Source organism: Malurus melanocephalus, unplaced genomic scaffold (genome assembly GCF_030028575.1).
Source record: "Malurus melanocephalus ecotype Western Australia unplaced genomic scaffold, MMel_1.1 scaffold_277, whole genome shotgun sequence".
In the NCBI taxonomy this organism is placed as follows: Eukaryota; Metazoa; Chordata; class Aves; order Passeriformes; family Maluridae; genus Malurus; species Malurus melanocephalus.
Window position 1 is genome coordinate 795,209 of NW_026623509.1, and position 16,652 is coordinate 811,860.

At 37.8% G+C, this 16,652-nt stretch overlaps 1 protein-coding gene across 2 annotated transcripts in view; it reads right to left on the reverse strand.

Annotated features, from left to right (window-relative positions):
- SLC10A7 (solute carrier family 10 member 7) overlaps positions 1-16,652 on the reverse strand; it is a 134,915-nt gene that overhangs the window by 75,752 nt on the left and 42,511 nt on the right. Inside the window, exon 5 of one of the 2 annotated variants that reach the window (XM_057376316.1) lies at positions 14,197-14,235. The exons of the other annotated variant lie outside the window; for it this stretch is intronic. Within the exon in view, the coding sequence (XP_057232299.1) occupies positions 14,197-14,235 (39 nt within the window). The remainder of the gene's footprint in view (positions 1-14,196; positions 14,236-16,652) is intronic. 2 annotated transcript variants of the gene reach the window in all.

Here is a 16,652-nt window from a genome sequence, read left to right on the forward strand (position 1 = left end):
CACAGCTCCTGAGTGGCAGAAGGACAAATGTTCCCCTACAAAGCTCAGGCACTAGGGAAGCTAGYGCAGGAAAACATCAGGAAAATACTTCAAAATCGTTCCTTAATCTACTGTATTTCCATTGAAATAGTATGAATATATGGGTGATCAGAAAGAACCTTAATGGCACAAGGAATGCCTCAGCATTTTAGTCCAGCTGATTAGCTTTTCACCATGACTTAAGMTATTTTCTGTAAAATCTGGAGGACCGCATCCAAATCCTTCACAAGATTATTGCCCATGAAAACTGAACTACGAGTTCAGTTCAAAAATTTTATCATATAATGTCATAARCCAATTATTTTTTATTGGGTATTTGTAAACAGAATCAGTCTGGAAAATGCAATTCTAAAGTTTTTCACAGTAGCAGCTTTTACTTGATGCTAACCCCCTGAAGAGCTATGTTCCCACCTCAGCATAAACAAGTTACGCTAGAGCTGGCTCTCAAATGATTATTTGGATGAGGCCTCCCRTGTTTCTRATGAAAAGAAGAAACCATGGGAGCRAGAATAACAGAATAGGCAGAGAATGTGTGGCAATGGTGCAGAGGGAATAAATCTGCAGTTGAGGCGCATGCACTCTCCTGCTGAAACAGGAGCCCTCAGGCAGGGGCTGCCTCAGGACAAGCCCGGTCCAGCCTGAGCAGAACTTGCTGTTCTTCCTTCTGCATGGAAGCCAGCACAATCCAGGACATCCCCAGAGATCTGCCCATCCTTGCTCGCTTCTCCAGTGTATCAATTTAATTTAGAMCTGCTGCTCTCCAGGGCTCTCCTGTCCCAAAATCCTGCTCTGTCASAAACCTCTTTTTAATCTGCTTGGACATTTCAGGGCTTGACCGAGCTCTGATGTCTGATGGATCAACCCTTTGCTAGTTCTTCAAAGAGAAAGAAACTTCTTACCCTGACAGGACTTTAAGAAATCTGTGCCTCAAGTACATTACCAAAACATTAACTGGACAGCCATGGGGCAGTAAAACAGTGAAACAAAAAACCCATGCACAAAAACATACACCTGTGAGTCTTAATGTATATCTCGCTATTCCAGTGTGTTTGAACATTGTTAAGATCATATGGGTTTTTTCCTATCAGCCATGGCCCTTTACTGCTCCTACAGGAAAACACAGTAATTATTTGGAAGAGGCTGTAGAGGGKTTTTAACAGCTTGTAAAATAATACCAACAGCAAATAAAACAAATTATACCTCCTCCCATATATTACAGACTCYATAGTTTTCTGTGTGTTATTTGATAACGTTGGCTTGGGATGCTCTCAATACAAGTTCAGCTGGCACTGGACTGTGCAGTTGTCTGAATTAGCATAACAATTTTAATCCCAAGAGTTATGAGAAATCAGATTGAAAAATAAAAAAGGAGCCAGCATAATGCTTTGTAAGCATTTATGGTGCAATAATTATGCCACAGCTTGATGTAGTAGGACTCTCATATTTTTCCAAATGTCTTTGGAGTGACATATCCYATTTTGACAGACTTTTATGAATGAGGGGAGGAACAGCCCTCCACTAACTCKGCTTCAGAGTAAGCAAACTGAGACGATAGTAATGATGAAATTCTATTTTAGTTCTCTGACTCGAATACACATACACACTGACTGGATTATGAAACAGAGACAAAAYGGCAGATGGGCCAGCTTTGCTGGGAAGCCTGCACTGTCGTTAGGAAGGGAGTGGGGAAGAGGAAAAAGAAAAAGCATGCAGCAAAACCATACTTATACTTTTATTAACTGAGTGACTAAACTAGGCAGTAAGGCAGTACTCTATAAATATTAGGCTTCATCTGGATTTTATTATTTTGCAAGCTGTTTGTGTTACAGCGATGCTCTTAGCTTGTATTTTAACTACCTACTAAAAATATGGAAAGCAATAGTAATAAATATATTTTATACATGAGTTTATRTAACGGTTCTTTGTTGGGGACACTACACAGTCTATAAAATGAATCTGTAGTCTCTTGCTCTGCGTTAATTGGCCTGCAAAGTAAKGAAGATGGATAGAAGCTGTTTCTCCAAGTCAATGACCACAAAAAACTTACCAAAATGCCATACATGAGTTAAGGCTACAGTAAAATTGACACTGTTATGTTACTAAATGGTTTATTGCAGTGCATTATCTATGTTACAAATGCACCAAGTGGCCTTTCTGGGGACTGTATACAACTTCACATGATTTTGCACCCACTGTAGGGAACTCAATTCAGTAGTTCAGGGTAAGATACAATGATCATCACTGAAGGAACAAAAGCATGTGTCTCTAAGCACCAGTTACCAGAAATAAACTGAGCTATATCTACGTGCCTATGGAAAACAGTGTAACAACCTCTGGGATTTCTTTTTTGCTCTTATGGAAAAAAAATAGAGTAGATGCATGTAAGACACTTTGAAAAATTTGTAGSCTTTTCAAATCTCAAAAGATTGGTTTGCCAACTGCATGCTGTTTCCCAGGATGAGCTGGACTGGCACTTGAATATCAGTTCCAAGCTTTCACAACCACATACAGAACATTTACAGACCATGGATTAGTTCTTCCAGCCAGAGCAGCACTGCTGCCAATACAAATACCAAACCCCATGAGCTGATGGACAAAACAGTATTGTATATTAAAAAAAAAATTAAAAAAAAATCAAAAAGGCAGTTCTTGCACTATAACATACTTCTAGAACAAGCAGATAGATCCAGGGACTTCTTAAGAAATAAATCCTGCAAAAGCTGCCCTTCCCTCGCAGTCATTCTGGGTGGACAGCACCCTGTCCCAACATCACCCAGCTTTTGGGTTATTGTGGGGTCCCACTGCTCTTTTCTAACAGTCCTGAGTGAGAACAACATTGACTGTCTCTCGTGCTGAGCAGGGGCCTCAGTACTGCTCCTCACTTTAAGAGACTCTGCCTTCCAATCCACTTCCAATTTTAATTTGTCCAAGAATTAGACCTCTTACAGATTGATTACTAGCTCCAGGCACCTGATAATTCAGGACAAAATTAAATTCACAGTCTAGTACAGTTTATTAGCAGGTTACTGAGCTGTTGGAAGAAAACACCCTCACTCCCCTCTCAATGCCTTCCTCCCATGCTTCACACCACCCATCCAATAAGGCACCTGTGCATCATGGAGCATAATGCCTACACAAAGCCTATGAAGTCCAAAACARACTGACCTGAAAATTAACACCTTGTATCACTTTGTGCTAAAGGACCAGATTCAGATTTCCCAGTGTCTGCAGATTKGTACAGCACCACTACCAACATTCAGTCTCCTTCCTTTACAGAAATTGCATTTACCCACAATTGTATATTTGTACCACATGTTTCTGTAAAACATCTAACTGGCAAATAAACCTATATTGTGGATTTATCTACCTGCATTACGAATTCTCTTTTCACAGCAAACTCACACAGGGAAGCAAATTCTGTCAGCTGCTCATCACATAATATTAAAAAGATTACATGGGGAAAAAAAATCACAAATGCACAAGGACCTTCTCCTTTACTGCTGCACTCTCACACAATAAAATTAATAATTTAACTATCTGAAACTTCACATGTGCAGGGCACTGCAAGTAGACCAGTGGCATTTTCACTTCAAATTTATATAGTCTTTAGTCAGTATACTTGATCTGCATTTCTAACACCTGCTTCAGTCGGCTSTGAAGTGCAATGTTATCTATAAAATTTTCTTTCATCTTTGTACTGTCCATCTAACAAAAAATTTTATGATGGTGGATAATTATTTGACTTTTAAAAGGATATGAAACTTTTCACACTTTTTTGATCACTGCTTGAAAGACATGCTCATATATTTGACAYTCCATTTTATTAAAAGGTTTTAGTTTTTTTTAAAACCCTGGCTTTCGCATTATTCATGTTACCTAATCCTATGCAATATAGCTCTCCTTCAAATAGTTAACATTTGCTTTCCACACAGTAAAAATGTGATTAAGAAACCAGACCACAATTAAGCTATAATGCATGACAAGGTGTGCATTTCCAGGTTATCAGTGCTCACCTCAAATGCACCAGGAGGAAGAAGCCAGAATGACTTTTCCACTCCRGTGGGCATCAGTGCTGGCACCTATATCTACCACAGTAAAAGATGATGTAAAAAGAGTATGCAGAGAGGGTGAAACCACTTGCAGCTTGCATCCAGTGGATTTATGTCAGGAAAAAAGCTGTTCCCAGTCATGCACTGTCTCAGTCAAGTTAACCACTAGAAGAATAAAGGAATCCAATGAAAGTGTCCCATGTCAAGCTTTCAATACACTGGTTGGARGACAGAAGATAATACGAACAACCCATCTCCATATATGAATGTACAAAACTTTCTATTTCTATTTGTGGTCACCGAATTTGGATACAACATTATTTTTCTTGGAAAGTAAAAAATAGTAAGTTTTCAAACATTTCGCCCTTTGTACAGCATACTGAGTTTGTCATAGATAAAGTTAGATGTTCATCTAGTCTGATATTCCACCAGCTCTCAGGGAACAGACATCACATAACCATCCTTGCATCAAAGCTGGGCTGACTGAGAATGTATCACCACAAAATAATTTAGAATAGGAATTGTGTCAYAGGATCTTTTTCAGGAAGTAGAAACAACAAGCAAACAATTCACTTATCATTGTAGGAAAGTAATCAGGAGTAGGTGGGTRAAGAATTGGAAAGAAGGTGGAGGAAATAAGATGCTGAGAAGTGCATTTGCTCACGTGTCATGCCAGAAAGGTGACAAACCATATAAGCAAGCATAAGCATCAAAGAATTACTTTTAAGATGGTTTGAATTTTGCTGGAGTGGCTTTTTTGTTGGACATTGCTTATTTTTCATTTTTACATGAAGTTAAAATGGAAACTCTAAACCACTGAGAAAGCAGTGTTAAAAGAAGCAAAGTAATGACAGATCACAAACTAAAACAGTTCCCTCCCTCCTTCACAATCCCTGGTCTTTTCAAATATGTGCCATTAAGGATGAAAGCTGAAGATTGGTTTGATACCTGGAAAGAAGATCAGGCAAAATAATAATGAAGGGCGCCTCTCCGCAACAAAAGAAGTACAGCTATTAAAAAAAAAAAGAATTAATGAAATACTCCTGGCTCATATTGAAGGACCATGATGGTTTCCCAAAACTGACTTTTAAAAGGCTAACAATAAATAATAAACACATATTTCCAAAGGAAGCTCCAGTTTTATAACCATGCTTTCCTTGCTAGTTGAACTAAAGTCTTTGTGAGAGCTTTTGACCTAACCTCTGGCACCTCCAGTAAGACAGTATTTGTCACCCTGACAGCAAGGGGAATGATTTCCAGCCCCTCAACTTATAGTAATAATGGCATCCCTCTTGTTGTCACCCCTAGAGACAGAGGAGTTTTGAACAGGCACTGTTCACTCAGATAGAGAAGAGACACAGGAAAAAAAAATCCAGGCAGAGATTTTAACCTGTTCTGGGCCAAAAAATCACAAAGCCTAACAAACTAATGTGTTTAGGATATTTTTCCTCTCATAAAGAGGCAACTTAAGGAAAAAGAAAGTTTGTATAGAACAGTGCAGTACTGGTATTGCTGTTTGTACTACATGCCCAAACTCACCTCTTGCTAGGTACTGAATCCACATTTGGTGGTCAGAGAAAGAAAAAGATCTCTGTGCTCCCTGATGGATTAGTGTAGGTGACTTCCCATCACACCAGTTTGTATTTTACAGCACACTACAGAGATGCTGGCTGAAACAACTCCTTGCAGCACTTGTTCAAAGTGCTAATCAAGCACAAGATGAGCTCAAATATCCTTGATCCCTGGGAAGGGATAATTTCTCTCCACTCCCTCTCACCCCACACACACTTTCCTTATGCAGGTGACCAAAAGCTACAGCACAGAGGAAAGAACATTGCTCCATTTCAATCAGAAACTAAAACTTTGGGGGAGAACATTAACAGCAGATTCTAAAAACATTTTCATTTCCTTTTGATGAATTTTTTAAAAGTGAGAGAGAAAATTACATATTTTGTGCATTTCCAAATCTGTCTGCAGGGAACATTTACCCTTAAATCAGGCCAAATGACTACATGTTTGTGTACAACCACAGCCCTAGAGGAATGCAGAGGAATGCTTCTTCTAGTATTAAAAGATACTACAGAGAGGGCAAAATAAAAACCAAATTGTCTTTCACAGTGCYTCCCTTTTCAATTTCTCCTTCATGCATCAACCTACCTAACATAAAGAACCAATAAATTCAAACATTTGGTTCCCACAGACACAGCTAAATTCTTGCAAGAATTTTAAATCTCTTGCTTTACAAATAAACTTTTCACGGTTTTGTAGTGTATATTTTCACCTTTCTTAAAAAAAAAAGCACACATATATTTCTCGAAGTATTTTTCGGAAACAAATAAAGCAGCTTTTCAATGTAAACATTTTTAAAACTAATTTTAAGTGGTATGATAACCACTTCATTTCATGACACAAAGTTCAGTGACTGAAMCAGAAGTCCAGACACCTTGATCTTATTTTATAATAGAATGGGTAATATTTCTTCCTGTTAATTTCACTYCAAAATAAATGTAGTAAAAAGACAGGAAACCCCTGTATAACAGGCAAGAAAACATCACAAACTCGAACCAAGACCTTTCAATATTATGATTTGCACACAAGTTTTGCCCTGGGACAATTGTTTTTGTTTGGGTTTCTTTTTAAGTCCTGATCATTAACAATAGCAAGTAAAACCTAGAAAAAAGGTAGCAAGTATATTCTTTTCACAAAAAATGCTCTGTTTTCACACTAGAGAGGACAATGATGTATCTTACTAATTATGACATAGTAATCTTAGACAAACTGATTTTATGCTAAAACTGTGCATCAGCACAGATGTGATTTACAGTCTAATCAAATAAATCGCCTGGTTATATAATACTGAACACATATATTTCCTTCTCTAGGTGTTCTCCAAGTGATAGTTACCAAAGACAGACACTCTTTTGATTTGGTAATTCACTAGCTTTCACTTAAAATGGAATCAAGCTTTTTATGAATTTTCACTATTCAGTCTCCGTTAACAGGAGAGATGACTGCACCACAGTYACAGAGGCACTTTCATTTCCAGWTTCCCCACACTATGTAATCAGAAGRAAGATGYCAGATCACAAAATTTAAGGTACTTTGAATGTCCAGTCTTGACTCCAGAAACTTCACTCTCTTCTACTTTTTAATTCCTAAGTGACAATTGGARTGGAAGAATAAAGCTGTTTCTATTTCACACTATCCGTCTAAAGTGCAACAAACAGCCTGAATTCTGCCTCTGAATTTTCTCCAGCAACATCCGCTTTTGCTGCTTGTTTTGCTAACTCAAGAAATGCTACTGACACAGATATCCTCAGCTCTCTCCTCTAAAAGGCTGCTAATCCATGGAAACAATAATGACAGGGACAGGATTCAMTGTACTGTCTCAAAAGCCACCACCAAGTACCACGCCAAGCAAGAGCACTAGATGGGGTTGCTGAACAAACAAAGGAGGTGTAAGAAAAACAATCCTACCTGCTTCCTGTYATCTGAGGAAGCGGAAAAGGCAAAATACCCACATATATTACCTTTAGAAAGGTAGTAGTTAATTATTTTTGGCTGCAAAGATAATGCAAAGAGATGTATTTAATGGCCTACTTCTTGCTATCTTTAAACAAACTTTTTTGGGGAGAACTGACTGCTTGAGTCCCATAAGACCAAGCAAAATGAATTAAATGATCAGTAGCAAAAGCTAATGGGAAAACTAAGAAAGCCCTGAGACCAGCTACAGCCCACATAATTTATACACATTTGACAGCTAATGGTTTCAAATTTTGTTATTATGTAGGTTTCAAGGCATTTTCCTCTTAGCCACCGTAAAAAAAAAATACAGACACTAATCACTGGCCTTCTCGAAGACACTTTTTTGGGACCTTGACAGCACATTTTCTTTCCTCCTGGTTACTGTAACCTAACTTCCTTCTCTGTAACATTTCAAAGATAACCACCAGCAGTGTTGTTATTTGTTAACTGGTTCTCTGTGCTGGCTGGCTCTGCAAATCCCCACTGACTTAATTGCTCTTTTCAGATCAACCGTGTCATCAGCGAGACCACACAGTGGGTGTTACAATACTCAGATTTCCAATCATCCCTCTCCCTGATTTCTCTCAATCCCTTGGGAGCAAGATATCATTTACTTCTTTATTATTTTAAAGTAGTTCAGCATTAGTCATAGACAGGCAGTGTTTTGGGGCTTTTTTTTTTATTATTTTGTAAAAAAATTCTACATCACATTCTATCTGATGCCCACTCTGTCAGTTTGGCTTTGGGAAGGAGAGAGAAGATCTGTGAAGGAATACTGGGATGGGTACACCTGCRTGGATTATTCAAAACAATCATGTGTGTCAAGGMTCTTTTTTYAAGCCTGCACTAAAGGGTCTCTCCCACAGTGAGCTTTGTTTTTCTGTCTTGCTTGTAACAAAACAGTATAAAAGAACTCAAAATTAGCTATTAAACTTAGCATGCTATAAACTGCAAGCTCAAGCAGACAGTAAGAGTGAAGGCCCACACACTTTGAAACGTTACTTGGAAACCAGGAAACAGCCAGTGATGCCCAAGTTCATGTTGAGAYTTCAGCTCGAGCTAGCAGAAATCAAAATGAGGATGTTAAACAAGGAGATCTGAGCACCAGCCACAAAATAAGAAGAAGTTACAGTGAAGCATCATAAGTGGCTCCTTAGATTATTTAAATTCCATGGAATACAAACTCTTCCTGCCATGTCCGCAATATCGGGCCCACACACTTGCTGCAGTCGGGATCTGCCATCCCCTTCTACCATTCACGCAAAAAACAATCCTTCCAGGATGAGGGGGCTTCCCAAGTGGCCGATTTACAGGGAGAATTTGTTCAGGATTTTGAGAACTACCCCAATCCAATTCGGAGCACTGACCAGCAGCACTGCTGTATTGCTTCACAGAGGAAGAGGACACCACTTCCAAGAATGCAGTGGCTCACCATAAAGCAGCACCACTTTGAAATTAAASAAGACTGAATCTAGAATTCAGCACCTGTGGTAAACAGACTTCCTGGCAAGATTTCCTTGTAAACAGCTAGCACAATCAAAAGGGAATCCCAGATGACTGCTCTGCCCCTTTTCATACTGCAAAGACACAATTAAGAGGGAACAAAGGGGTATACAAATATTTGTCTGATTTTAGAAAAAAATATTTACAATTTTGTAATAGAAATACTTAATCCCAATGAGGATACYTATCCTAGAAATAGTGAAGACAAAAAAAGGGATATTAAAAAAAAAAAAACCAAATAAACCTAAACCATTCAACATCCATTAAGGTAAAATAAAGTAAATAAATTCAGCCAATTGGTTATTTCCATATGGTTGGATTTCTYAAAATAGTAATGAAATCATTGCTAAAAAATCCATTGTTATTAAAATAAAAAAGTTGGCTCAGCCTACCAAAATTAGATTTGTAAGTTGCTGGTCATTCCCATAATTAAATCTGTGTCACAAATTTGCAAGAAAAATGGACACTATGACTAATGCATTTACTTGCTGCACTGGTGCTGTCAGGCTGTGTAAATCATTATGCCTGCTAAAGCAGACTAGATAAGAATTCCATACATTTTCATTAACCGACYAAGCTTTGTGTATATGTGAGAACCTAACTTGATTCTCTCCTAGCTTTAGCTTGCCTTTAGAAGACAATGTAAATAAAAACAATAGCCTTGATTTGATGAATCCTGTCGCTGCTCCAAAAATGATTTGAGCTTTTTGAATGACATGAACCAGCTGTGTCCCCTCTGAGAGATGGTCTGATAAAAGAACAAACCCATACATACTTAGTTTGGGCAAAGGAGATTAATGGAACAATGGGCACCTGAAATGTGCCTTATTTCATCTTTAGGTTCGAACAGAGAAAGAAAAGCTAATCTAAGGCAGTATTGGATGAAGTCTTAACCAACACTTTGCTGTTTTCTCAGGAGTCCAGTGGCCATCAGAGCAGAGTACCCTGAATCCTCTYTCTTCCTCTTGATTTCCTGTCACCACAGACCTTCAGACCTTCACCATCTGCAGCCTTGGTTACAGTTCTTTGTTTAGGGTGAAGCTGATGGCTGCTCTTTCCACACTTACTGTTCATAACCCCAAGGCACCGAGGAATCAGCCTACCCTGACTCACATCACAGGCTGGGTATTCTCATGGGTTTCCCAGCCCACAGTCTCAAGAAGAAYGGAGATGAATGAGAGGCARAAAGACTACACAAGACTGGTCTAGYCTAGAAGTGCAGAGCATTCTGTGTGGACACAGTGTTCTGGATTTTAGGCTATCTCTATCTCCCACACACATGACATTACACAGTCACTGAAAACAGCACAGCTCTCAGCCAAGCACATGTCCTGAGCTCAGTACAGGAACAGCCTCAGGGACAGGTTACACCCCGGCAGGCAAAGTCAGAGGTGCTGAACCACAGCAAACACCATGGAACAACCATCAGCACAGCAGAGTCTCCTATCTATTGCTCTGGGATTTGGACAYTGGTAAGCATTTGTCATCTCCTTTTAGAGGCAGAACAGAAATGCTTAGRAAGCATGGCAATGCATACAACATTAAGAATGCCAGCAGACCTATGGTTAACATCCCAGGCAATTTCTTTGGGGGCAAAAGTATCCTCTCCTACAAGTGGAAGCAGCTAAGACTGTGCTTTCCATCTTAGCATTTGCATAAAACCTTGTGATAACCAACMACCCTGTATCAGTAAAATGCTATCAGACTATATTAAAACCCCATTAAGAGGAAAAACTGAAATCACTTCTTATGTTCCTCAATTATTGTAAACTAAACTGCTTAACYGAGGGGAGGAGATAATGATATTAACTACCCAACTCAAAGCAATCCTCTGTGGTATGAGCCTAAATATTCTCTTGGCTGAAATTTATGTAAATTGAATTCATCTATCATTAGTTATTACTAATCTAGCTATATAAAAACACTTTTCTGTAACAATTAGTTTTTTCAAATACTGTGTTTTAATTAGACCTGGGACGTTATTAAACTAAGTCAATAAAATAATGTAAATATGTATAGTATCATTCTATGCATTGTTTTGTCTGCATATTTATAGGAAYATGTGTTTTGATGGAGTTAAAAAGGTATTGCTTTGCAGTTGGTTGGCAGTTTTTGTAAATTCCTTTACCACTGAAAACACCTCCAGGTCCTTAATCCAAGTGTACTTCCGCTCATCAAGACATATTTATCATTTGTACAACTTGTATATCACAAGATGTTCCATTTCATCTGAATAAGCTCATCTCAGTATCATGCTAACATTATGCTGAGTATTTTCCTGCGACATTTTGTTCCAGAACTTTTTTCAGTTTAACTTCTCAAGCACTATTTCCTAGTTTCGAGGGGAAAAAACAGGGGGGGCAGGGCAGGAGAGTAAAGAGCACAGCACATCTTTCAGCCCTTTTAAATCAGCTTCTTTTCACACTATCACAGGCACTGGCCCACAGGGCATAGTCTGAAAACAGACAACGTGCTGTCCTGGCTTTGTCAGGGCTACACACAAGTACAGCAACCTGCCCATGTGCTGCATATGGTAAGACAAGGAGCACAGTAAAAACTGCAGCCGTGCTGAGGTCAGAGCTTCCAAATTATCTCCAGGACATGTGTAAGTATAAGGTTCTGGTCACAAAACATCTAAGCCTGTCCACATACAGCTTATCATTAGACACTCCTAAGAAAAATACAACTGTGATTTAGATCCATCATGATTTAAAGATACAGGACATAGGTTCTCCACCCACAGCCAAATCTGTAAGTTGGAAACCAATATAAACTGATGGATTCCCAAAACCACCTCCACCAGGAYCTTCCATTATCTTCTCAGAAACAAGCCAACTATTTTTACATTTAATAGAACAGTTTTGACTTCAAAGAAGAATATATATATATATAAACACACATACACACATAATATCCATATGTATYTAATGCTTTGCCAGTTTTTTAACAGCAAACTTCCTTTGTAAGTGACCATATACATGCCAGTGCTATGCTCCAGATCTGGAGCCACTCAAAGGCCATGTAGACCTACACCACTGTGAAACTACTGGTAAACAACTCTGCCTACTTACTACTGCCCCTGACCTACCATCACATTTCAGTCACAAGGTTTATCCTACCAACTTCATAACTGGAGAAGTTTGTAAGAGCAAAACACTCAGTAAACGTATTTGTGGTTTGTTTTCTGTCATACACACATATTCCCTACCTAACCACCATTTCAAAGTAGAATTACCACAAGTGTTTAAATGTGTGGACATATTTCTGATTTAATAGCCAGTGGATTTACAATGTTATTCTAAAAAAATCATTAACTAGAAAAAATCAGCTGGTACTACCATTTCATTCGAGCTGATCTTTAATATTTCTGAAAAGTCTTTCCAGGGAATTTTTTGAAGAATAATGCTTACTGCAATGCTGCTACAACATTTCCAAAAAGATTTGAAGGGAGTAAAAAGTGAAATGAGGTAATTACACATAAGCAGAACTTTCCAATGATCATGAAATAAGATCAAAATCAAAATTAGGAATATTACATGAAGACAAAACCTAAATCAGCTTCTTGAACTGAGATTTCTTCAAAGAGCTACAGCCAGCTACTAGAAACCGAAAATATGTCTCTGTTGCTTTCCTAGAAGCCAGTGTTGTAGTCAGATGCAGTGGAGCCTAAATTCTTCTTTGAAGCCAAAAGACATCTCTAAATGTCAGCTGGACTGAGCCTTTGGGTATTCACAGAAACCTCTTGAACTGAAAGTGGAAACAGCAGAGAAACCAGGAGCTTGTGCCAAGCAACCAGAGAAAATATCACACACACACACACACACAGACTTCAGAGTTTTTCCAACTCTTCCAATTTTGAGGCAGAAAGCACCTTCGTCCCATGGAAGGAGAACATGACTGGTGACAAAAAGGACAAGTACTTGGGAATTGATATTTTAAAYATGTGAATGGTCATCTGTACCCCCAAAAACTTACATCTACCCTCCTAACTCTAACCTAGTCCCTCAAAAAAGCAGCAGCACAGTGCATAACTTCAAAATGACATGGCCTAATCTCTTCGCAATACAGCTTTATATAGTTTAACTCCTAAAAGCTAGCTTTTCATAAAAAAAAAAACCCCAAACACAAACCATGAATAAAAAGTGAGTTATTCTGTACTCGCAGTTTTGATTTAAATTTCCTAATTTGAATTCTTTTGTCATTCATTCATTTGATACGTCACAATCCTCCTTCTGGGAACATAAGACAGGAATCACAAAATATACTTCTAAACATGCATAAATTTCAGCAAATAAGAACAAATTCAATTATTAGCTGCCCAAAKAAATAAAACTATCAGTCACAGTCATTTGCCAACACACAAAATAATTTTTATTTAATATTCATTAGTCTCTTTCTAAACAACACATCACTAAACGAAAGCTATTCTTCCTTTCTTCACAAATGTATTCAGTATTCTTTACAGTGCCCWTTGCAAATGTTTGTAGGCCATCAGGACCACAAATACTGCTTTTGCTTTTTAAAGAAACAGTTRCATTTCCAACTGGATTGATTGCTTTCCCATATCTAGCTATTTTAGTGTGTTCCTCAGAGACATCGAGTGGCTCCACTGACAGTAAAATATGCTAAACAAATGACAAGTCACTGAGTAAATTAGCATCTACTCTCTGATCAGATGGGTCATGTTTTCTTTTCAAAATCCATGGCCTCTTGATAGAAAATAATGAGTATTTGATGGGTCTTATTAGAAAAATCAATATATTGATGCCCATGTCTGAAACATCTGCATAATAATAGATTCTGTTAACCCATTAAGGAGAAAATTAAGATGTGTTTACACATTATTAATTTACCAGGAGCAGAGACAATTTATTCACTACTTTTCTCAAGAGTTTAACAAAAAAAAAATGTAATATCTGTATTTAAGGGCATGGTGACATAAACTGAAAGATATTTCAAWTTTTTTCCATCTGAATGGCAAAATTCCAAAAACAACAATGTGAAAAAAGTACAAACACACCAAAGATACTGTTAAAARTGAGACTTCTAAAGCACTTACTAGAAATACTGTGTTACTTACCAAAAAACTTCCAAAAGCGGAATTAAATATAGCAGCTGCCTGAAGAGAAAAAAAGGATAAATATCACCAATGGTAAAATAGCTACAGTGCAAGAACTAAATGTTCTTCCCCCACCCAATGAGCTATTAGATTCTCCAAATACACACACACACACAGAGACCATTAGGCAGTTAGCCACTGCTTAAAAAATTGCCAGTCGCCTGTAACTTATGAAGACTGATGGATTCTGGTTTATGCATTCATAAATAATGTGCTGAAACGGACAAAAGCAGGAGGAGGAGAAAATCCTTGCCGACAGACTGAACAGGAATATCTGTGAGAAATAAGAAAATTACACAGAAGCTTGGTCTCACCGTTTGTGCTCTAATTTGCCAGGAACATTTTTATATACTGACCTATTAATTAAAATAAACATAAACTGATTTAACTGGAATGCAGCATTTTCATACACTCTTAATGAAATATTAACCTGGTAAATAAACTAATTCCGTTATTCATTGTAATAAAGTATTGACATCCTGTACTTTGACCAACACATTTAAAACAGGAATAACAAAAAACTCAACCAAAAAAGCCCCCACAATGACCTTATACTTCTGAAGCCAAAATGTCATTACTTTTCACTCCACTGTCTTTTAAAATAACAAAATWAACAACTTTAATAATGACTTTAGAAGTGTTTGTGCTTACCTAAATATCCAGGAAATAAAAAGTAGCAGTATTATTTCTTAATATGAACTCATTAAATTCCAGGAAGTTAAAACTTGCGTCTTGCATAGCTTTCCCCAATTACCAAGAAAGAGCAGAAACTCTTGTATGGCAGCCAGTCTGATGATGAAAAGCCACACAGCAAAGGTAAGAGGAAAGGGAGGAGGGAAATCTACCATTTACATGCCGATTTAGAGTAGAGTTAAATTAATCACCTTGGACACTTCCAGCCACAGATTAATAACAAGAGGCTGCTAGTGAGTTGAGCAAGTTTGAATRAAGTCCAAAATCAGGGCAGGAGCAGTAGCTGAACCTGCCTTCTGCTCCATAAGAGGATGCAATGAAAATGAATGGGTAATGAGATCCTTGGCTCTAGAGAGCTTAGCTTTCTTATTCAAGTTCATAATTAATTCAAAGCTTTGATAATTTCATTAGATTCCTCCTCTGCTGGCCCTATCAATAAAAGATGGCACTGGACCACAGCTCCTCAGTGGCCCAAATACAAAAACAAATGCAGACTGGGAAACCCTTTGCTGACTTGCTTACTAACAGGGACAATGGCATATGGCACTCCATGTTGTGGAGGGAGCATCTGAATAGATACAGCTAAATAAAACATTATAGTTGACAGTTGTAAACTACAGTAACATATTTTAACACCTCTTTCACATCAGCATTTCTTTTTTGAACATTAAAAAAAAAAAGGAGGCACAAGTCCAAACTGCATCTCCTGCCAGAGATCATAGCTGAAAGGAAGCGTGAGTTGTATAAACAATTCTTCAACAAGTGTGAATTAAATCAGGATTCTCTTCTTGCATTTGGAGCTTGCAACTGATACTTTCATGCCACAAGGCAAAGACACATTACACCCATCCACACAAATCTAGAGCATGGYTACCAATCCTGATTTGATGATTTTTTTAGCCATTATCAAACTTCTTCCTTCCTGATCCATCTGGAAGATTTCCGAACTTTTAAATTATTCCCAAGCATTTAACAGGGGCTAAGACAACAATCCTGGACAAATTTTATGCTTCAGTTATTCAGCCAGTCATGTGCAACAGTCATAATTCACAACTGGTTCAGGGGAACACCAGATTGCAATTTTTAATTCCCTTTCTCCAAAGTGTCAGAAATTATCCATAGTAAATGATTAAACAGTCATTACAGGCAAAAGAAGAGGAAAAAAATCAGGAAGACTGCAAATTAAGCTACAATCATTCCAATTATTTACCTCAGTGAGGGATGACTTACATATGTCAATTACTCTATCTGCTGTTTTCTCTGTAAACATTTTCCCCGCAAAATAAACCTAGAAGTAATTTCTTCTCATACTCACAAACTTGGGGCTTGTATTTGTGATTCTGTTTCAGTTTAAACAAAGTCATAGTAAATTGAATCAAGTGCTCCAATTTGTAATTAAACATACCTAGTAGCATGACCCTGTAGAATTTAAACACTTTTGGGCTTCCAACTCTCTTCTGTCAAAGGGATACATACCTCACAGGGCATTGTCAAAATTAATTCATTCCTTAAAAAGCACTCTGAAATCCTTAGAGGGATGATACAAATAAACATTAGTGCTGACACATGATACAGCCAGGCTCTTCATTTTCTATTTGAAACATTTATTAGTCACTATTATTGTATCACTTTTTTAGTGTTTGCTCTTTTTGTGCTTCAACACATATCAGACTATCTGCAGTCAGCTTAAATGAAACAATAAAACATGAAAACATTTAGATGTC